Source organism: Loxodonta africana, chromosome 17, assembly GCF_030014295.1.
Source record: "Loxodonta africana isolate mLoxAfr1 chromosome 17, mLoxAfr1.hap2, whole genome shotgun sequence".
Classification (NCBI taxonomy): Eukaryota; Metazoa; Chordata; class Mammalia; order Proboscidea; family Elephantidae; genus Loxodonta; species Loxodonta africana.
The window spans coordinates 76,710,038-76,734,495 of record NC_087358.1 but is presented as its reverse complement, the minus strand read 5'-3'; the positions used below and the strand labels follow the sequence as shown (position 1 = coordinate 76,734,495).

General features: G+C 38.4%; 1 protein-coding gene across 8 annotated transcripts in view; it reads left to right on the top strand.

The window, feature by feature from the left end:
• Positions 1-20,633, top strand: part of COG6 (component of oligomeric golgi complex 6) — a 170,569-nt gene extending 149,936 nt beyond the window's left edge. For 7 of the 8 annotated variants that reach the window (XM_064270202.1, XM_064270197.1, XM_064270199.1 and 4 more), the window contains one exon: positions 11,135-20,633. In XM_064270202.1, coding sequence (XP_064126272.1) covers positions 11,135-11,185 — 51 coding nt within the window. In that variant the 3' untranslated portion in view covers positions 11,186-20,633. The other variant, XM_064270200.1, reaches the window with a different exon arrangement.
• Positions 20,634-24,458: the final 3,825 nt, after the last annotated feature.

Sequence of the window (24,458 nt, the reverse complement as noted above, 5' to 3'; positions counted from 1 at the left end):
TCCGTCCTTTTCTATGCTCTGAAATACCTTTAGTAGTAGTGGTGTTAACTCTTCTCTGAAAGATTGGAAGAACTCTGTAGGGAAGCTGTCTGGACCAGGGCTCTGTTTGTTGGGAGTTTTTTGATTACCTTTTCAATCTCTTCTTTTGTTATTTGTCTGTTTAGTTGATCTGCCTCTGTTTGTGTTCCTTTAGTTAGGTAGATTGTTTCTAGGAATTCCTGCATTTCTTCTAGATTTTCAAATTTGAGCATAGTTTTTCATAGTTATCTGATATGATTATTTTATTTCACTTGGGTCTGTTGTAATATCGCCCATCTCATTTCTTATTCAGGTTATTTTCTTCCTCTCTTGTTTTTCTTTTGTCGGTTTGGCCAATGGTTTATCAATTTTGTTGATTTTTGTAAAAAAACCAGCTTTTGGTCTTGTTAATTCTTTCAGTTGTTTTTCTGTTCTCTATTTCATTTAGTTCAGCTCTAGTTTTTATTATTAGTTTTCTTCTGGTGCCTCTGGATTTCTTTTGTTGCTTTCTTTCTGTTTGTTCAAGTTGTAGGGATAATTCTTTGATTTTGGCCCTTTCTTCCTTTTGAATGTGTGCATGTATTGATATAATTTGGCCTCTGAGCACCGCTTTTGCTGTGTCCCAAAGGTTCTGATAAGAAGTGTTTTCATTCTCATTGGATTTATTCCATCCTTAATGTCTTGTATAATCCAGTGCTTTTCTTGTTGATTTCCACTTCTATGGCCTTATTGTCAGAGAAGATGCTTTGTGATATTTCAATGTTTTGGATTCTGCTAAGGCTTGCTTTATGACCTAATATGTGGTCTATTCTAGAGAATGTTCCATGTGCACTAGAAAAGAAAGTATAGTTGGTTGCTTTTAGGTGGAGTGTTCTGTATATGTCTGCAAGGTCAAGATGGTCAATTGTGGCATTTAGATCTTTTGTGTCTTTATTTTGTTTCTTTCTGGATGTCCTTTCCTTCACCGAAAGTGGTGTGTTAAAGTCCCCAACTGTTATTGTGGAGCTGTCTATCTCACTTTTCAGTGTTTATAGTTTGTTTTATGTATCTTGCAGCTGTATCATTGGGTGCATAAGTATTTAATATGGTTATTTCTTCTTTGTGTATTGTCCCTTTAATCATCATATAGTGTCCTTCCTTATCCTTTCTGGTGGATTTAACTTGAAAGTCTATTCTGTCAGAAATGAATATTGCCACTCCTGCTCTTTTTTGATTGTTGTTTGCTTGATACATTTTTTTTGCATCCTTTGAGTTTTAGTTTGTTTGTGTCTCTAAGGTGTGTCTCTTGTAGGCAGCATATAGATGGATCTTGTTTTTTAATCCATTCTGCCACTCTCTGTCTCTTTATTGGTGCATTTAGTCCCTTTACATTCAGGGTAATTTTTTTTGTGAATTTAGTGCTATCATTTTGATGTCTTTTTTTGTGTGTTGACAGCTTCTTTTCCCACTTGATTTTATGTGCTGAGTAGGTTTTCTTTATATATTGTCCTTTCTTCATATTTGTTGTTGTTGATTTTGTTTCTGCTGAGTCTGTATTTTTCCCTTGTATTTTATTTTGATGAGTAGGGTAGTTTGTCTCCTTTGTGGTTACCTTATTATTTACCCCTATTTTTCTAAATTTATAACTAAGTTTTATTTCTTTGTATCGCAGTATCTTCCTCTCCATATGGAAGGTGTGTGATTACATTTCTTAGCTCCTCTTTATTATTTTAATTTTATCTTCTTTTATGTAATAACATTGTCCTTACCCTGTGTTGGGTTTTTTTTTTTGAAATCTTACTCTGTTTTTTTTTTTTTTTTTGGATTTCCCTGTCTGGGTTGACCTCTGGCTGCTTTGCCCAGTAGTCTAGTCTTGGGTCGATACCTGATATTATTGATTTTCTAACCAAAGAACTCCCTTTAGTATTTCTTGTACTTTTGGTTTGGTCTTTACAAATTCCCTGAACTTGTTTTTATCTGGAAATGTCTTAATTTCACCTTCATATTTACGAGACAGTTTTGCTGGATATATGATTCTTGGCAGGCAATTTTTTTCCTTCAATTTTTTAAATATGCCATCCCATTGCCTTCCTGCCAGCATGGTTTCTGCCAAGTAGTCCGAGCTTATTCTTCTTGGCTCTCCCTCGTAGGTGACTTTTATCCCTCGCTGCTCTTGTAATTGTCTCTTTGTCTTTGGTTTTGGCAAGCTTGATTATAATATGTCTTGGTGACTTTCTTTTAAGATCTACCTCATTTGGAATTCAAATAGCATCTTGGATAGATACCTTCTCCTCTTTCACAATATCAGGGAAGTTTTCTTCCAAATCACCAATTTTCTCTGTATTTTCTGTTATTCCTTCCTGTTCTGGTACTCCAATCATTCGTAGGTTATTTCTCTTGATGGAGCCCCACATGATTCTTAAGGTTTCTTCATTTTTTTAAGTTCCTTTATCTGTTTTTTCTTCAAATATGTTAGTGCCAAGTGATTTATCTTTGAGTTCAAAAACTGTAGCTTCTACTTGCTGAATTCTGTTCCTCTGACTTTCTAATGATTTATCTAATTCTGCAATTTTATTGTTCATCTTCTGAATTTGTGATTGCTGTCTGTCTATGGATTTTTCCAGCTTATGAAACTTTTCATTATGTTCCTGAATAATCTTTCTGATTTCTTCAGTTGGTTTATCTGTGTGTTCCTTGGCTTGTTCTGCGTATTGCCTCATTTCCTTCCTGATGTCTTGAAGGGTTCTGTATATTAAACTTTTGCATTCTTCATCTGGTAATTCTAGGAATGCACTTTCATCTGAAAGATTCCTGTATTCTTTGTTTTGAGAGCCTGTTGAGGTGATCATGGCCAGTTTCTTTATTTGACTTGATATTGACTGTTGTCTCTGAGCCATCTATAAGTTGTTGTATTAGTTCATGCTTGCTTACTGTGTTGTAGCTCTTTGCTTAGTTTTGTTTTGGTATAGCCCTATGGTTTGCTTGAGTGAGCTAGCTTGATTATTTTTGCCTTTGGAGCTCTTGTGTCCTGTCCCCAGCTGGCTGGAGCTGTTATCAGGTGTATCAGTCTAGGAGTCCATTCAGTTTTCTCGTATGAAATTCAGCTCAGGTTTCCAGGTAGCTGATATCAAGTGTGTTGTACAGGCTCTGTGCTACAGTCTTAGCGGGGCGGGGTGATTGGCGTATATACCGGTATCTGATTGCATCAGGGGGTCACGCTCTGAACAAGGCAGTGGGCTGAGAACCGACTCCCAAGTGTCTCTGAGGAAAATGCGTCTGTGTTCCCTAGAACGTGCTGGTGCGTGGGCTCTGCAGAGGGAACGTGGGCACCCAATGATTTTGTTGTAAGGACTGGGAGGTACCAGTTTTCCCTGGGCCCCTCTCATGGGTGTCTGGGCGCCCCAAGTGGAGCCACTAGTCCTTAGGTCCGTCTTGTGGGTAGGTGAAGACCTTGTTTAATAGGCAAAGAAATGTCAAATGTTAAACACCCACCTCTCCACCACACCGCTGAAATGGTTGGAGTTTGCCAACAAGGGCCTATTCTCCCTCAGTAGGCCCATATAGGTCCATGCAGAAGGGAATTTGCTCAATTTCCACAGACGGTTTATACCTGGACAGGAGCTGCTTCTGTCCTGAGCTCCTCTGATTCATGGAGCTAGCAAATTATCTTTTCCTCCCAGTTGCAAATTTTTTCCTCCCCAAGGCCAGGAGGTCGGCTCCAGGTGCTCACCAGGGTCTATCTCAGGCCCAGGGGATCCAGCTGCTGAAGCCGGCCTGCGGGGGCAGGGGAGGGACGCGGTAAAATATATGCAAGCACTTAGCCTTTGCTGAGAGCTTCCTTCTTCTCAGGTTTCAGAGGTGTGAGTAGGCTGTGTGGCTGGCTGCTTCTCCCTGAGGAAACTGCGGCCGAACGCTAGTAGGATTCCGCCGCTGCCGCCGCCCCTCTGGGAATGGTGCCCGAGGGCTCTCCGCAATTCACGTCCAGTATCTTCTCTCCACTTCTGAACGGTCTCGTCCTTCCCCTGCCCCTCAGTTCGTTGCCTAAGCTGGCCTTTGATGCTCAGGGCTCCCAGCTTGTCACAAATATTCTTGTTTCACTTGTTTTTTTGGATCTTTGTTGTAAAGAGGGTTCAACGGAAGCGTCTGTCTATTCTGCCATCTTGGCTCCGCCACCTTGTACCATGACATTTTAACTAGACAAATTGAATGTCTCAGTGTTAACCATAAAATGCTGTAGCAAACCGATGATCTGCTCCCTTGGTTGTTCTCCTTTTTTCTAATAGTAAATCAGCTACATGATTGTCATGTTTGATACATGATAAACTGATATAGCAAACTATTTTCCAAGTGTAAGCGACATTAAGAAAAACTTTCTTAAACTTGGAAATAAGGTGAAAGAGGTCTGGGAGGACAGTGTGTCCTCACAGCATTATACTAAAGCATTGTTGAATAGTCCCATCCAGTTATTATTATTTATGGCAATGTACCTTTGTTTGATTCTTTGTTCATTAAGGGCCCTCAAATCTGTAGCATTACATGTTAATGTGTAGCTTGTGTCTAGCACAAGAGGTAACATCAAAACGTATGGTTCTTACTGCTTTGTAGGATATTACCCCGTTTTGTATCTAACCTATTTTATTCTAACATTACTTTTTAAAAATAATTTGTTTTGTTATTTTGCAACAGCAGAACATAAACCAGTTCAACAATATCTCCATGCACAATTCAGTGACAGTTGATTACATTCTTCAAGTTGTTTGACCATTCTCACCCTCCTTTCCCAAATTGTTCCTTCCCTATTAAAATAAACTCAATGCCCCCTAAGTTTCCTATCTAATCTTTTGAGTTGCTGTTGTCAGTTTGATCCCATATAAATAGTTCTTAAAGGAGCACAATGTCGAAGGCAGACATTTTTTACTAGCTAAAGTATTGTTTCACGCTAAGAAGATTTTAAGGGATATTTTTAGTTTAAGATTTAAAGATTATCCCGTGGCAGTACTTTTGGGGCAGCATTATTCACAATAGCCAAAAGGTGGAAAGAACCTAAATGACCAACAGACGAATGGAGAAACAAAGTGTAGTGTACACGTACAGTGGAATACTACTGAGTCATAAAGAGAAATGAAGTCTTGAGACATGCTACAACATGGAATGAGCTTGAAGACATTATGCTGGCTGAAATAAGTTAATTATAAAAGGGCAAATACCGTATGGCCTCGCTTACATAAAAAGATAAGAACAAGCAAAGGGATAGGACCAATGTTTATTAGTTCTTACCAGGTTTGGGGAGGGGGAGGGGGCTTAGTGCTTCTGAGTTTCTGTTTACAGTGATGGAAGAACGCCATTGACTAAGGGTTGGATTGCACAGCTGATTCATGTAATTGGTGTCAGTAAGTTATACACCTGTAAAAAGTTGAATTGGCAGATGTTGTGTGGTAGATGTATTCACTACAGGAACAGCAAAAACAGCCGCTGCAGAGGCTGCTTATGCACAACCAAATACCGCATGGGATTTCATTACTTGGTTTGGAAGTTTAGGCTCATGGTTCCATAGGACATCCTAGTTAATTGGCTTAATACCGTGTGTAGTGCTTCTGTTCTACTTCATAGTTCACTGCATAGTTCCTGGAGTCTTAAAAGCTTGCAAGCGGCCATCCAAGGTACAATTCATCTCTATTCACCTGGAGCAACAGGGGAAGAAGGAATCAGGAATAGGAGGAGGAAATGGAATGTGTGGCTAATTGCCTCTATGAATAACCGCCTCCTTTGCCCTGAGACCAGAAGAACTGGATGATGCCCAGCTGCCATTACTGAATGTTTTGATCAAAGATTATATAGAAGAATCCTGATCAAAAAGGGAAAATTGCAGAGCAGAATTTCCAATTTTTGTGTAGCCTGGCTTTCTGTAGCCATGGTGGCTGGGTGAACCCCTGAAACTAACTTTCCTTTTTAAATGCCTATGAATGCCCAGTTCCTCAAAATGCTCTGTGAAGCAACTTTACTATCTAAGTAGTTTCCTCATTAGTGGGTGTCTTAGTCATCTAGTGCTGCTATAACAGAAAAACCACAAGTGGGCGGCTTTAAAAAAGAGAAATTTTTTCGCTCACAGTCTAGGAGGCTAGAAGTCTAAATCCAGGGTGCTGGCTCCAGGGAAACGCTTTTTCTCTATGTTTTCTCTGGGGGAAGGTCCTTCTCATGAATCTTCCCCTGGTCTAGAAGCTTTTCAGTGCAGGAACCCCGGGTCCTAAAGACGCTCTCTGTTCCTGGCACTACTGTCTTGGTGGTATGAGGTCCCTGTGTCTTTCTGCTGAATTCTCTCTTTTATATCTCAAAAGAGATTGACTCAAGACACAGCCTAACCTTAGAGATTGAATCCTGCCTCATTAACATAACTGCTTCTAATTCTGCCTCATTAACATCACAGAGGTTAGGATTTACAACACAAAAGAAAATCATATCAGCTGACAGAATGGTGGACAGTCACACAATACTGAGAATCATGGCCTGGCCAAGTTGACACAAATTTTTTGGGAACACAATTCAATTCATAACAATGAGTTACTAACTTTTTGACATGTGTTTGTTATTTGTATAAGAATCAGGTTTTTAATTTTTTGAAAATTGTATTTGAACTAGGAGGATTATTAAACTGCCCAAAGGCCAATAGAGTACCACGTAACGAATTAATACCTGTGAAGATTTCATGGTAATATAAGGACTAGAAAAGGTAATGCTCAGATTTTACAGATGATCATAGCTTACTTTCAAGTAAAAAAATGTGTCCTTTGGAACTGGCCTTTTTGTGTATGCCTTGGTCATGTGAAAAGAAGGCCCTGTCTTTAGCATTTTAACCTACAGACAAAATTCTAAAAATACTCTCCATCCATCAGCTGTGGGTTTGGCTGTGATTTATCTACATATAGTATGTAAGTAAAATCTGATACGGATGCCTACGCCAGAACCAGTGTTCAACTTAACACTGCCGAGGAGAAAAAAAATTGCTTTTCTCTAGCTGTACATGGGTGATCAGTGAGTAAGAATATTCTAAGTGGATAAGGACTGACATGATTTTTTTTGTCATTTTGGGTTTAGTTATATAATACTAGATACTTTGCCATTTGAACATTGATTATATGTCACTGTAATGACTCATTATTTGACTCTGCTATTTCATATTATGATGTTATTGACTAGCAAATAATTTGGACCGAGATACCAGGCTAATAGATAGGTAAATAGGTAGGTGGTAGATATGCAGGCAGGCAGGCAGGCAGGCAGACAGATATATACATACACTTTTTAAGATAAAGGATAAACTTAATATAGTATTTAAATAAAAAGTAAGGGATAGTAAAATGGCAAGAAAAAAACTTGTAACACTTCAGAAATAGCCGTTTATATACAAATAACTGATATGCTTATTATAAATAAATAGGGAACCCAATTCTCCAAAGTAATGTAACGTATATATGCATGTGCGTGTGTGTATACACACACGTAAATATACATATACATACATATATATGTATATATACACACACAGAGTGTGTTTTTTAACAACTCCTTAAAATGCTCTTAACTCTGAAAGGAATAGTACAATTTAAAAGCCGGAAGTATCTTATAAAGATTATCTAGTCCTATATTTTGTTTTACAGTGGAGAGATTATTCCTGCAGAGGTTATATGACTTGTTCAAGGCAACTGAATGGTAAATGGCATAGTTTCAACTAGAGAGTCTAGGTCTTGTGATACGATTTGTCTCTACTGTATGGTATATAATTCATTAGAAAGCATAGATGAAAGTGTGGGGACTTCTTTTCTGTATACTCCTTATATAGTATCAAATATACAATGTGCAAATAGAAAGATTGGGATTCCAGTCCACCCAGAGGTAGGTAGAAGAAAGGCCTGGTGATCTACTTCCAAAAAATCAGCCATTGGAAACCCTATGGAGCACAGTTCTACTCTAACACACATGGGGTCTTCATGAGTGAGAATTGACCCGATGGAACTGGTTTTGGTTCGGACTGAGCCCAGATACAGTTTAGATAGAGTAAGACGTGTGAGTAATGAGTGCTAACACACTTCCCCAAATTTCTCTTATTTCTTTGAGTGTAGAACTGAAAAGGCTGTATCTAAAATCAAATGTCTGACCTGCTGCAGAATGGTTATCATATGTATAGCATATATCACACATTTTAAAAATAACCAGCTTTTAGTGTTTTTAGTATTTCATTTATAGGGAGAGAATTTTTGCATCATTTTGCTGCATTGTTTAGCCCAGCTGATGATTGGAAGGGTCATCAATCAGTAGGTCCAAAAATACCATGAAGCCTCAGCAGGTTAAGTAGCATTCCAGGTCAGTTTCTGCCATCCCCCCTTCAGCAGGAAAGGCCAGTACAGCCAGGAGCCTCACTCACTCTGCTCAGAATTTAGTGTGTGGAAAAGGCAGTATAGCCAGGAGCCTCACCTTCTCTGCTCAGAATTTAGTGAGCAGAAAGGGCAGTACAGCCAGGAGCCTCACCTACTCTGCTCAAATTTCATGTCAGCATATCGTCCCACTGCCACTCTCACTTTGGAAGCGTTAGCAATTTTTAGAAAATGTCCAGCTGCTCCCAAGAACTTACGACCCCATCAACACGGTGCTCCTGATCCAAGATCATACGTGGACTTTCTTCCTTATTTAATCCAACTTTTTTTTGTTCTTTTCTGGACCCCAGATATATACATTTCCACATACAGTCTTACAAACGCATTATTTTAGTCATGATTATCAAAAAAGATCATAATTCCTAGAAAGTCAGCAGTCTGTTGATGATGACGCCATGGTGTTGACTTATATAAAAATGAACACGTTACAGTCATGTGTCACTTAAGGTCCACAATATGTTCTCTGAAATAGGACGTTATGTGATTTGGACTTGTGCAAACACCATATTACAGGCAGTCCCTGGGTTACGAGTGTATGACTTTACAGACAGTTTGTATGTAAGAATAGACTGTAAAGCCTAGTATATTAAAGAACTTGAGTTAAATAGAGTGGTTCATAATAAAATAAATAAACAGAAATATAACACTACAACACTTGAGACACAAGATACATGAGATTAGATGCTACTGCCTACAAATTGAAGCATACACTGTGGTAGACTTTATAAGTAGGGAAAGTTCACATTAAAATAATGATAGAAAGTACATCCAGTCCATACGAAAGCTAGTAACATAGGCATTTATTATGACTATCAAGACCTGTATTGTATGTTATATATATACTGTACCATTATACGCCTGGCAGTACAATCACTTTGTATACAAGAGACATGAGATACATATGTTGTGTGCAGGAAGCTGTTGCATCTGCTATGTCAAGCTAAGTAGCTACATCCCGTTCTCCAGTCTGGATTTCTGAACTCTAAAGTTATGGGACCACAGACATACATGTGGTTGGATGTTGTTTAAATGGATATGGATATTATACAGCATACAACTGTGTTGTTATTCCCACTGCATGTGCCCAGAATAGTAATTCTTTTTAGAAAAATGTTCTTTTTCTACTCTAAGCATTCGGTGAGAATTTATTAAGGGACATACGAACATGAGCAAAATCAAGTAACTTGAAGTTTTGGAGAGCTAAGATGTCGACAGTCTATATTTCTCTCATCTTTTTTAACATTTTGGCATTCTGAAATTGAGATATATTGTCACTGTATAAATTTAATATGGAAATTAAACACAAAGTTGTTAGGACCTGAGAATCAGGAAAATGCAGAATTTACTATAAAGTAGGAAGTGGTAAGTGCCACAAAAGAGAGGAACAGGAAAAGTGCCATGGACTGTCCAAAAAGGGTGTAGCTATTTCTGGCTGTGAAGAACAGGGTCGGCTTCATGGATGACAGAGCATTTTTGATGGGACTCAAGAGCATTTAAAAGTGAATTAGAAAGAGAGGCATTCTAGGCAGATGGAGGAGTGTGAGCAAAGACACAGGTCAGCAGGAGCAGGTGGAGAGAACAGTCCAGTGTTGCACTGGGCTGCAGGACTAGCGTTGTGAAATACAAGGATGTTAAAGGATGCTAAGTGGTAGACTAAGGAATGTTGACCTCTCTGAAACCAGAAGAAACTATTGAGAGTCCTTGATGGCCCCAGGGAAGGGAGAGACATAAAAGGTATGCTTTAGAAAGACTAACAGCAGTTTTATGATGTATTGAGGGTGAGAGGGACTGGAAGTGGGAAGAAGATAAGAGTTTGTTGTGTACTCCAGGAAAGAGGTCATAAGGGCCTAAACAAGGGGAGTGAAACAAAGATTAATGCCATTATAGAAATAGGAAATATTTGAAGAAAAGTAGATTTGGGAATAAAGTTTGAAAGGCGTATTTTTAATCTAGTTTTTATAAGAATCAGAAAAATAGTGTTCACGTCACTGGGTATAACGGAAGATGAATAGTAGCTGTAACTGGGGGTGACAAAGAAGTAAATGTTATTAAAACACAGAGTTGAAGCAGATTGAGCGCAATGCTATATTTTACAGGTGGATATTTTTGAAAACATTTGTAAAACTGTTTCTATTACTCTTATATGTGCTTTTGTAGAAGTGTGCATTTGTAAGAATGCTGTAATTTGTGGTTGGCAAGTGCTCCACGTTTTTTGCTTGGCAGTGAAAATAGAGATGTAGAAGAACCTAGGAGCTGTGTTTGTTAGTGTACGATGGACGTATTGGTGAAACGGCAGTTTATTCTGAGTTTTCCTAAGGGAGAAAAGTGTTGAATGTTTGTAAGCACCTTTCTTCAAGGTTGACGTGTTCTCAGTTGCTTTTGCAAAATCAGTGCTTGATGATAGGTGACAGTTTCTATCACTGGTTTAACAGTCCACTGCATGCTGGTCAGTGTACTAGCCCTAAGGGTTCAGCAGTGAGCAAGACACAACCCCTGCCCTCCTACTCCATGCTAAGGAGGGAGAGTAAATCACAAACAAAAACGTGTTGTACTCCTAAATTAAGGTAAGTAACTCCTGTAGTTGTGCAGTGATTTTTAAATAGTGTATCTGCGATAATTATGAAAGTGAAATGTGAAGCTTTCTTATAATTCTTAGTGAATATTTTACTTTGAGATTATGTACTCACACGTTGTTTGTTTATCGATAGAGAGCAGATCATAAAACAGTCTACAGAACTAGTCTGCAGAGCCTACGGTGAAGTGTATGCAGCTGTGATGGATCCAGTCAGTGAATACAAAGATCCAGAGAACATTCTGCACCGATCTCCGCAGCAAGTGCAGACCCTGCTCTCCTGATTATCTTAGTTGCTTGTGTTAGCAAAATATTTTATCTCTAAAACACTGAAGATTTTCTTATTTTTAGTCAATTAGTCTTTACTTTGAAATTTGATGGTTAAGATTTTCTTTGTATCCTAAGATTGTAAGCCTCAACAATTTCTTTGCTTTAGCATGTAAGAACGCATTGACCTGAGTTAGGGTTGCTCTGTATCTAGGACCAGAAATGCTCTGTGCTCTGCTCTCCATCCCCAGCTCTGTATGGGAAAAGAAGCACAAGAGAGGTTTGAAGGATTTCTTTACTAGTTCTCATTAACAACACATAAGAAATTTGTCTAAATAAAAATTAATAATGTTCAGGATATGACCCAGTATATGTCTATTTATCTAAAGATTCATGTGCTTTCTTGTTAGTTACTAATGTGACTAAAAAAAAAAAAAAAAATTTTTTTTTTTTATTTTTAATGTGAGTAGACATACTTAATAATACTTAATAGTTTTGTTGAATCTAGCCTATTTCTCTGCCCCCAGAATAACTTCCCTAAAAGGGTTACAAGGATAGAGAAAAATAAGAGTGGATTGTGGGGGCGGACAAGGCAGTGACTCTCCTTTCTGTGGTACTTTAGCACACAGTGTATAATTGTCTACACACGTTTATGTAATTTTAAATATACACACAGCTAAAAGAAAAAAAGAAAAGTAATTTGAGTAGCTGGGCTCCACTCTGTGTTTGCCCTGGACTGAGCTCAGAGTTCAACTCTGTAAGTGAATTTAGGTGCTGCAGGCCTTCAAAGTGTGAGCATCGTGTGCTAGGTGTAAATCTGATGTTTAAAGATCTGTATTTGTCATGCAGTGTTGACTCCAGTTCCAGTCAAAGCCATGATTTATCTGGTGTTCAAACCAAAGAAATAATGACGTACTGCAATGCTGGAGGAAAAACTGCCGGAAGAGCATTTTCTGATCAGCAGTGTATCTGTCTCCATGGTGACCCTTCACAGAAAGATTTAGGCTCTGACTTTAGAACTTCACCTATGAGTAAGATACAAAAACAAACAAACAAAAAAAACCTCAGTGTGTTTGATGGGACATTCTTGTAAAATTTCTAGGATAATTTCTATTAGTTAAATATCTTAATTAACAGTTAATGTATGTAAAGAGTAAACCCCTAAAGTATAAATGAGAAAACTGAGGCACAGGAAAAAAAAAACTGAGTATGGTTTGAAATGTTTTGTAAGTAGTAACATAAAATTGATATTTGTAGTAGATGGGATAACATATAACATAACTTAGTATTTATAGAACATAGCCTAGTTATCTGGCTCAAGTTTGTAATTTTAGTATATGGCATAGCATATAACATAACTTAGTATTTATAGAACATAGCCTAGTTATCTGGCTCAAGTTTGTTGATTCTAATGTGATTCTTTTGATGCAAAAGCAGTTATAGCTCATCTATTTTTCTGTAAATCGGTACTTCTAGCCTTTTCCCTTCAATGAATATGTATGATGGACTATGAAGTGTGATATAAATCAAAGCTTATATTTTACATAAATTATACTGTGAAAAAAAGATTAACACCTTACCATTGGTGAATGCCTTTGTTTTCTACAAAAAAATTAATTTTGCTTTTAACTGGTTTTCTCAAATAGAATATTAAACTTTTTGGAGCAGTATTTTTTTTCTTTTTTAATATACTTTATTTTTTAGATTAATTTTAGGTTAAAAAAAATTACACAGGAACTATAGAGAGCTCCCATGCGCCTCCTCCCTTGTCGTCTTGTAGGCTTATTTGCCATTTGTGTATCTTCTTTGCTTAGGGGTCTGTCTGCTCAGATCTTCTGTCCATTTTTTTTTTTTTTTAATTGTGCTTTAAGTGACAGCTTACAATTCAAGTGAGATTCTCATACAAAAACTTATACCCACATTGTTATGTGACCCTACTAGCTCTCCTTAATAATGTGACAGCACACTCTTCCTCTCCACCCTCTATTTCCTGTGTCCATTCAACCAGCTCCTGTCCCCGTCTGCCTTCTCTTCTCGCCTCCAGACAGGAGCTGCCCACATAGTCTCAAGTGTCTACTTGAGCTAAGAAGCACACTCCTCACCAGTATCATTTTATGTCTTACAGTCCAGTCTAATCTTTGTCTGAAGAGTTAGCTTCTGGAATAGTTTAAGTTTCGAGCTAACAGAGAGCCTGGTGGCCATGTCCTCTGGGGTCCCTCCTGTCTCAGACCATTAAGTCTGGTCTTTTTAAAGGAATTTGAGTTCTGCACCCCACTTTTCTCCTGCTCCATCAGGGATTCTCTGTATTGTGTCCCCTGTCATGGTGCTCATTGGTAGCCAGGCACCATCTAGGTCTTCTGGTCCCAGGCTGATGGAGTCTCTGGTTTATTTATTTATTTATTTATTTATTCTGTCTCAGGCTCACATTTTCCTTGTGTCTTTGGTGTTCATCATTCTCCTCTGCTCCAGGTAGGTTGAGACCAATTGTTGCATCTTAGATGGCCGCTTGCTACCTTTTAAGACCCTAGATGCCAGATGCAGAACATTTTCTTAAGAAACTTTGTTATGCTGGTTGACCAAGATGCCCCCTCAAACCATGGTCCCCAGACCTCCACCCCTGCTACTCTGTCCCTCAAAGTGTTTGGTTGTGTTCAGAAAACTTCTTAGCTTTTGGTTTAGTCCAGTTGTGCTGACTTCCCCTATATTGTGTGTTGTCCTTCCCTTCACCTAAGATAATTCTTGCCTACTATCTAGTTAGTGAATACCCCGTCCCGCGCTACCTACCCTCATAAGCATCAAAGAATGTTTTCTCCTGTGTTTAAACCTTTCTTGAGTTCTCATAATAGTGGTCTCATACAATATTTGTCCTTTTGCAACTGACTAATTTCACTCAGCATAATGCCTTCCATATTCATCCGTGTTATGAGGTGTTTCACTGATTTATCGTTGTTCTTTATCATTGCATAGTATTCCATTGTGTGAATATACCATAATTTGTTTATCCGTTCATCCATTGATGGGCACCTAGGTTGTTTCCGTCTTTTTGCTATTGTAAACACTGCTACAGTGAACATGGCTGTGTGTATATCTATTCGTGTGAGGACTCTTATTTCTCTAGGATATATTCCAAGGAGTGGGATTGCTGGATCATATGGTAGTTCTATTTCTACCTTTTTAAGGAGGCACCAAATTGATTTCCAAAGTGGTTGTACCATTTTACATTGCCACTAGCAGTGTATAAATGGTCCAGTCTCTCCACTGTTCTGTCCATTTTTTAATTGGGCTGCTTTTGTTCTTATTGTTGAGTTGCAAGTACACAAGTCTTTTAGCAGATATATGATTTTAAGTATATTCTCCCAGTCCGTGGCTTGTCTTTTCATTCTCTTAATCATGTGTTTTATAGCCCAGCAGTTTTTAATTTTAATCAAATCAAACTTACAAGTTTTCCTTTTATGAATTGTACTTTGGTAGTGTATTTTAAAAGCCATTGCCAAACCCAGGGTCACCTAGATTTTCTCCTATTTTAACTTCTAAAAGTTGTATAGTTTTAATTTAATGTACATGTCTGAGATCCATTTTGATTTAATGTTTGTAAAAGTTGTTAGGTCTGTATCTGGGTATTTCTGTTTTTTTGCATGTAAATGTCCAATTGTTCCAGCACCCTTTGTTGAAAAAAATCCTTTTCCAATGAATTACCTTTCTTCCTCTGTCAAAGAGCAGTTGGCTATATTTCGGTGTGTCTATTTCTGGGCGCTCTATTCTGTTCCGCTGAGCTACTTTTCTTTTGCCAGTACCACACTGTCTTGATTACTGTAGCTTTCTAGTAGTCTTGAAGTCAGGTTGTGTCGGTTCTTTAACTTTGTTCTTCTTTAATACTGTGTTACCTATTCTAGGTTTTTGCCTCCCCATATAAACTTAAGGATGAGTTTGATGATATCCGTAGTGGTAGGTGTGAGCGTATGCTGGCCTCACAGAATGAGTTAGGAAATGTTTGCTTCTGTTTCCTAGAAGACTATTCAAGAATTGGTGTAATTTGTTTTTAAATGTTTAAATGTTCCCAATGGAACCATCTGGGCCTGACTCTGTGTTAGGAAGGATATTAATTGTTGCTTCAATCTCTTTAATAGATATAGGCTTATTGTGCCATAGTGGATAAGAACTACAACTGCTAACCAAGAGGTCTGCAGTTCAAATCCACCAGGCGCTACTTGGAAACCCTATAGTGCAGTTCTAAGGTGTCCTGTAGGGTCGTTATGAGTTGGAATCGACAGCCATGAGTTTCGGTTTTAGTATGAGTTATAAAGGAGAACAGAATGCTTTGGGTATATTTCAAAATGGTTTCTTTTCCCTTGGTTGTACCTGAAGTATGAGAGAATTTTTCTCCAGTCTTCATAATGAGAATATGATGGTTACAGAGACAAATAAGGACATTATATATTGATAAAAAAGAATCAGTCAAAAACTTCTAACAGATATAAACATTGTGCACCTACAGCAGCGCTCCAAAATACTTCAAATAACAGAGTTAAAGTGAGAAATAGACAGTTCAACAATGATAGAGTCTCAAATACTTCATTTTCCAAAATGAATAGAACAACTAGACAGAAGGTCAGCAAAGAAGTAGTCTTGCACACTATAAACCAGCTAGATCTAACAGACGTTTATAGGCCACTCCCCTCAACAACAGTAGAATACGCTTTCCCCTCAAGTGCCAGTGAAACATTCTACAGATAGACCATATGTTAGGCCACAAAACAAGTCTGAATAAATTTAAAAAGAAATCACACAGAATATGTTCTCTGTCCACAATAGAATGAAATAGAAATCGATAACAGAAGAAAATTTAGAAAATTCAGATATGTGGAAATCAGAAAAGATACTCTTAAATAACCAATGAGTCAAAAAAGAAATCACAAAGGAAATTAGAGTATACTTTGAGATGAACTGAAGTTTCATATGAAACAACATATCACATTTATGGGAGGCAGCAAAAGTATTGAGCAGAGGGAAATTCATAGCTTGAAATGCTTACATTAAAATAGAAGAAATGGGAGGTGGGGCAAAGATGGTGGAGTAGTCAGACACTTCCAGAGAACCCTCTTAAAACCCAAAAAAACAAGTGAAATGATTATATTTATGACAAGCTAGGAACCGTGAACATCAAACTCAAAGTTAGAAAACAGACTGAGTGACAAGGGAGGGAGAGACAGTTCAGAAGCGGAGAGGAGTTCCGGGACCTGAATTGCCAGGAACCCTCAGGCTGGTCGTAGCATTTGGCTGCAGTTTCCTCAGGGAGAAACAGCCAGCCACACAGCCTACTCACACCTCCGGAACCAGAGAAGAACAGCACGGTCGGCAAAAGCTAAGTACTTGCGTATATTTTACCATGCCTTCAGCCCCCAAGTTGGCTTCACTGGCTGTTGATTTTCCTGGGCCTGAGATAGGTCCCACTGCACGTCCTGAGACATTCTCCCAGCCTTGGAGAAGGAATAAACTCAAAATTAGGGGAAAAGATTGTCTGCCAGCTCCACTAACCTGGGCCACTCAGGACAGAAACGCCTCTTGTCCAGGCAGTAATGGTCCGTGGACTTTGAATACCTTTCCCTTGTGCATGGACCTTTGTGGGCCTATTTCAGGAGACTAGGCCCTTGTTGACAGACTGCAGCTGTTTCAGCTGTGTGGTGGAGAGGTCAGTGTTTGATGTTTGATACTGCTTTGTCTATTAAACAGAGTCCTCACCTACCCACATCAGGGGCCTAAGGACTGCTAGCTCCACTCACGTAACCCAGCCATCCATGACAGAGGACCAAGGATAACTGGTACCTCCCAGTGCTTACAACCAAAAGCATTTGGTGCCCATGGTCCTTCTGTAGAAACCACCCACTCTAGGGGACATGGACATGCTTTCCTCATAGACACTCGGAGGATGGTTGTTAGCCCCCTACCTTGTTCAGAGCATGACCCCTGCTGCAACCGGATACCGGTACCTACAGCAATCACCCCTGCCCCTCTAAGACTGTAGGAAAGACCCTATACCATACACTTGATGACCAACTACCTGGACACGTGAGTTGAATCAATATAAGAAAAGTGGATGAACTCCTAGGCTGATATACCTGATAACAGCTCTGGCCACGTGGTGACAGAATGTTAGAGCTTTAAAGGCAAAAATAATCAAGCTAGCTCACTCAAGCAACCCATTTGGGCGTATCAAAACAAAGCGAAAAGCGAAGAGACAGTAAGAAAACATAAACTAATACAATAACATGGATGGCTCAGAGACAACAGTTAATATCAAATCACATAAACGAGCAGACCATGATCGTTTTGACAAGCTCTCAAAACAAAGGACCTTCTGGATGAAGGTAAGTATCTGGAATTACTGGGATGTGGAATACAAAAGATTAATGTACAGAACTCTTCAAGATATCAGGAAGATGAGGAAGGAGATCAGGCAATACACAGAACAAGTCAAGGAACACACAGACAAAGCAGTTGAAGAAAATAAAAAAGGTTATTCAAGAACGTAATGAAAAATGTAATAAGCTGCAAGATCCATAGAGAGACAGCAATCAGAAATTCAGAAGATTAACAAGAAAATTACAAAAATGAGACAATAGAAAGTCAGGGCAGCAGAATTGAGCAAGTGGACGGCAGAATTGTTGAGACTGACAATAAAGCACTAGGCACCAGTGTATGTGAGGAAATATCAGATAAAGGAATTTAAGAAATGAAACCGTAAGAATCATGTGGAACTCTTATCAAAAGAAATAACCTACAAGTGATTGCAGTACCAGAAAAGAGAGGGATAACAGAAAATACAGAGAATTATTGGCAATTTGCTGGCAGAAAAAATCCCTGATATCATGAAAGATGAGAAAGATATATAACTGAGATGCTCATCGAACTCCATATAAGGTAGATGTTAAAAGAAAGTCACCAGGACATAATCAAACTTGCCAAAACCAAAGATAAAGAGAGAATTTTAATAGCAGCTAGGGATAAAAGAAAAGTCACCTACAAAGAAGAGTGAATAAGAATAAGCTCAGACTACTCGGCAGAAACCATGCAGGCAAGAAGGCAATGGGATGACTTATATAAAGCATTGAAGGAAAAAAATTGCCAGCCAATGAACATATATCCAGCAAAACTGTCTCTCAAATACAAAGGAGAAATTAGGACATTTCTAGATAAACAGAAGTTTGGGGAATTGGTAAAAACCAAAGCGAAACTACAAGAAATACTAAAGGGAGTTCTTTGGTTAGAAAATCAATAATATCAGTTATCAACCCAAGACTAAACACAGGACAGAGCAAAGACATGTCAACCCAGATAGGGAAATCACAAAACTAAATCAAGATAAAAAAAAAATACTCAAAACAGGGAAACAGTGATGTCATTATGTAAAAGATGGCAACATTGAAACAATAAAGAGGGACTAAGAAATATAGGCATAGATCTTTCATATGGAGTGGAAAACAAGGAGATATAAAGAAATAAAAGTTAGGTTTAACCTTAGGTAAATAGGGGTAAATATTAAGGTAACCACAAAGGAGACTAACAATCATATTTATCAAAAAAAGAAAAGGAAAAAAATACGAACTCAGCAGAAACAAAATCAAGTACAATGAATAAGAGGAAAAGACAGTATATAAAGATAAACTACTCAGCACAGAAAATTAAGTGGGAAAAAGAAACTGTCAACAACACACAAAAAAAGATATCAAAATGACAGCACTAACTTCATAACTATCCATAATTACGCTGAATGTAAATGGACTAAATGCACCAGTAAAGAGACAGAGAATGGCAGAATGGATACAAAAATATGATCCATCTATATGCTGCATACAAGAGACACACCTACCTTAGACACAAAAACAAACTACAACTCAAAAGATGGAAAAAATATATCAAGCAAACAACAATTAAAAAAGCAGGAGTGTCAATAATAATTTCTCACAAAACAGACTTGAAGGCTAAATCCACCACAAAGGATAAGTAAGGACACTATATAATGATTAAAGGGACAATACCAGCAGGATATAACGATACTCAATAATTACATACCCAGTTACAGGGGTGCAGGATACATAAGACAAACTAACAGCATTGAAAAGTGAGATAGTGCCACAATTATAGTAGGACCCTGCAACACACCACTTTCGGTGAAGGACAGAACATCCAGAAAGGAACACAAGACACAGAAGATCTAAATGCCACAATCAACCAAGTTGACCTTACAGACATATAGAGAACGCTCTACCAAAAACAGCCAAGTATACATTCTTTTCTAGTGCACATGAAACACTCTCTAGAATAGACCACATATTATGTCATAAAGCTTAACAGAATCGAAAACACTGAGATATTACAAAGCATCTTCTCTGACTATAAGGCCATAACAGTAGAAATCAATAACAGAAAAAGCAGGGCAAAGAAACCAGACACTTGGAAACTGAACAATACCCTACTCAAAAATGACTGGGTTTTAGAAGACAGCAAGGATGGAATAAAGAAATTCATAGAATCCAATGAGAGTGAAAACACTTCCTATCAGAAACTTTGGGACACAGCTAAACAAAATAAGTGAGAAAAGAAACTTTCAACAACACAATAAATACACACATCCAAAAAGAAACAAGGGCCAAATCAAAGAATTATCTCTAGAACCTGAACAAATAGAAAGAGCAACAAAAGAATCCCTCAGGCACCAGAAGAAAGCAAATAATGAAAATTAGAGCAGAATTAAATGAAATAGAGAATAGAACAACTGAAAGAGTTAACAAGACCAAAAGCTGGTTCTTTGAAAAAATTAACAAAGTTGATCAACCATTGGCCAAACTGACAAAAGAGAAACAGGAGAGGAAGCAAATAACCCAAATAAGAAATGAGATGGGCGGTATTACACGCACCCAATTGAAATTAAAACAATCATATCAGATTACTATGAAAAATTGTACTCTAACAAATTTGAAAACCTAGAAGAAATGGATGAATTTCTAGAAACACACTACCTGCCTAAACTAACACAAACAGAAGAACAACCAAATAAACCCAAAACAAAAGAAGAGGTTGAAAAGGTAATTTAAAAAATCCCAACAGCAAATACAAAGCCCTGGCCTGGACAGCATCATTCCAGAGTTCTACCAAACATTCAGAAAAGAGTTAACACCACTACTACTAAAGGTATTTCAGAGCATAGAAAAGGATGGAATACTCCCAAACTCATTCTATGAAGCCAGCATATCCCTGATACCAAAACTAAGTAAGGACACCACACAGATGTATATTCCTCATGAACTTAGATGCAAAAATCCTGCACAGAATTCTAGCCAATAGAATTCAACAACATACCAAAAAAATAATTCATCATGACCAAATGAGATTCATACCAGCTATGCAGGCATGCTTCAACATTAAAAAAAAAAAAAAAAAAATGCAATCCATCATATAAATAAAAGAACCACATGATCTTATCAATTGATGGAGAAAGGGCATTTGACAAAGTCAACACCCATTCATGAAAAAAACTCTTAGCAAAATAAGAATAGAAGGAAAAATTCAACATAATAAAGGGAATTTGTAAAAAGCCTACAGCTAACATTATCCTAAATGGAGAGATTCTGAAAGCATTCCCCCTTGATATTGGGAAGCAGACAAGGATGCCCTTTATCACACCACTCTTATTCAACATTGTGCTGGAGATCGTAGACAGAGCAATTAGGCTAGATAAAAAAATAAAGGGCATCCAGATTGGTAAGGAAGAAGTAAAAGTATTTCTATTTGCAGATGACGTGATCTTATACACAGAAAACCCTAAGGAATCCTCAAGAAAACTACTGAAACTAATACAAGAGTTCAGCAGATTATCAGTATTCAAGATAAACATACAAAAATCAGTTGGATTCCTCTACAGCAACAAAAAGAACATTGAGGAAATCACCAAATCAATACCATTTACAGTAGTCCAAGAAGATCAAATACTTAGGAATAAATTTTACCAGAGATGTAAAAGACTTATACAAAAAAAAAAAAAACTATTAAAACGCAACTGCAAGAAACCAAAAGAGACCTACATAAGTGGAAAAACATACTTTGCTCGTGGACAGGAAGACTTAATATTGCAAAGATGTTTATTCTACCAGAAACAATCCATAGCTACAATGCAATTCCAATTCAAAGTCCAACGACGTTTTTCAGTGAGATGGAGAAACAAATCACCAACTTCATATGGAAGGGAAAGAGGCCCTGGATAAGAAAAGCATTACTGAAAAAGAAGAACAAAGTGGGAGGCCTCACTGTACTTGATTTTAGAACCTATTATACCACCACGGTAGTCAAAACAGCCTGGTACTAGTACAACAAGAGATACGTAGACCAATGGAACAGAACTGAGAATCCAGAGATAAATCCATTCATATATGATCAGCTGATATTTGCCAAAGGCCCAAAGTCAGGTAAACGGGGAAAGGACAGTCTGTTTACTAAATCGTGCTGACATAACTGGATATCCATCTGCAGAAAAATTAAATAAGACCCACACCTCACAACATGCACGAAAAGTAACTCAAAATGGACCAAAGACCGAAATATAAAATCTGAAAAGATAAAGATCATGGAAGAAAAAATAGGGACAATGCTAGGAACCCTTACACATGGCATAAACAGTATACAAAACATTACTAACAATGCAGAAGAGAAACTGCATAACTGGGAGCTCCTACACATCAAACACATGTGCTCATCCAAAGACTTCATCAAAAGAGTAAAATGAGTACCTACAGACTGCAAAAAAGTTTTTAGCTGTGACATTTCTACTCAGTGTCTGAACTCTAAAATCTTCATGATTATACAAAACTCAACTACAAAAAGACAGGTAACCCAATTAAAAATGGGCATATGATATGAACAGGCACTTCTCTAAAGAAGCTAACAGATACGTAAGGAAATGATCACGATCATTAGCCATTAGAGAAATGCAAATCAAAACTACAGTGAGATTCCACCAAGACTGACATTATTCCAAAAAACTCAAAAAATGTTGGAGAGGCTGTGGAGAGGCTGGAACACTTAAACACTGCTGTTGGGAATGTAATATGGTACAACCACTTTGGAAATTGATTTTGCAGTTCCTCAAAAAGCTAGAAATAGAACTACCATATGATCTAGGAGTCTCACTCCTTGGAATATATTCTAGGGAAATAAGAACCTTTATATGAACAGATATATGCACACCCATGGTCATTGCAGCATTGTTTACAATAGGAGAAAGATGGACGGAACCGAGGTGCCCATCAGCGGATGAATGGATAAATTAATTTTGGTATATTCACACAGTGGAATACTATGCATAGATAACGAACAGTGATGAATCTGTGAAACAGTTCATAACATGGGGGAATCTGGAAGGCATTATGCTGAGTGAAATTAGTTGCATGAGACCTCTATCATAAGAACTCAAAAAATGGTTTAAACAAAGAAAATATTATTTAATGGTTATGAGAGTGGGTTGGGGGGAGAGAGAGGTTTTCAGTAATTAGTACATAAGAACTATTTTAGGTGAAGGGAAAGAACACAATACAGGAGAAGTCAGCACAACTGGACTAAACCAAAAGCAAAGAACTTTTCCTGAATAAACTGAATGCTTCGGAGGCCAGCGTAGCGGGCCGAGTGTTTTGGAACCATTGTTTCAGGGGACATCTCAGTCAAGTGGCCTAATAAAATCTATTATGAAAACATTCTGCATCCAGTGGCGTCTGAGGCCTTAAACGCTAGCACATAGCTATCTAAAAAAAAAAGATGCATCAATTGGTCTCAACCCACCTGGAGCAAAGGAGAAGGAAGAACACCAAATACACAAGGTAATTATGAGCCCATGAGACAGAAAGGGCCACATAAACCAGAGACTACATCATCCTGAGACCAGAAGAACTAGATGGTGTTTGGCTACAACCGATGACTGTCCTGATAGGGAACACAACAGGGTACCCCTGAGGAAGCGGGAAAGCAGTGGGATGCAGACCTCAAATTCTCTTAAAAAGACCAGACTGAATGGTTAGACTGAGACCAGAAGGACCCCAGAGATCATGGTCCCCAAACTTTCTTTTAGCCCAAGACAGGAACCATTCCCAATGCCAACTCTTCAGACAGGGATTGGACGGGACTATGGGATAGAAAATGATTGTGGTGAAGAGTGAGCTTCTTGGATCAAGTAGACACATGAGAGTTTATGGGCCTCTCCTGTCTGGACAGGAGACGAGAGTGCAGAAGGGGTCAGATCCTGGCTGAATGGACACGAACAGAGAGAGTGGAGGGAAGGAGTGTGCTGTATTATTAGAGGGAGAGGATCTAGGAGTATATAGCAAAGTGTATATAACTTTTTGTATGAGAGCGACTTGAATTATAATCTTTTACTTAAAGCATATTAAAAATTTAAAAATATCCAGAAATGTGATCTCAAAGGCGTGGACTAGATGGCAGGGTAGTTAGACCCTACTTGTGGTCACTGTTATTACAAAGACCTGAAAAAAAGGTAAATTGATTATATATGACACTCTAGGGGCCGTTAACATCAAAGACAAAGTTGAGGTGTCAGACTGAGCAACAGGGGGAAGAAGGGATAGTTCAGAAATAATGAGGATTTGGCTGACCTGACTGGGCTGGTACCGTGCAGGCTAGATCAGCTGGGGCATGCAGACTGAGGTAAGCAGTAGCATATGGGAGACATTTTCCACATGGGGAGAATCCAAGGGGTGGAGAGTCTTTGCAAGCCTGCAGAACTAGGGGAAAGCGGCTCTGAATCTATGAGTTAAGTAGCACCGAACCTGCCCTGTGGATCCAAAAAAAATCTTCCCTCCTCTGGGAAGTACCTCGCTCCCATTTACCTACCCCCTCCCCACTCTGCTCCAGGTTCTGGGTTCAGCTTTAACAATTGCTGTGCTTCCTGGTCTGGAAGTAGGGCCCATCATGTACCCCCAGCCATTCTCTTGGCTTTGGAGATGGAACAAATTAACAAATAGGAAAAAATAATCTGCCAGCTTCCATAAGCCAGGAACTCAGGGCAGGCACAGCTCCTTTGCCTAGGCTCAGGCATAATGGATCCACAGACTTTGAATGCCTTTCACCCCTGACTAGACCTTTGTGGGGTTATTTCAACAGCATAGGCCCTCATTAGCGCAGTAAAACAGGGT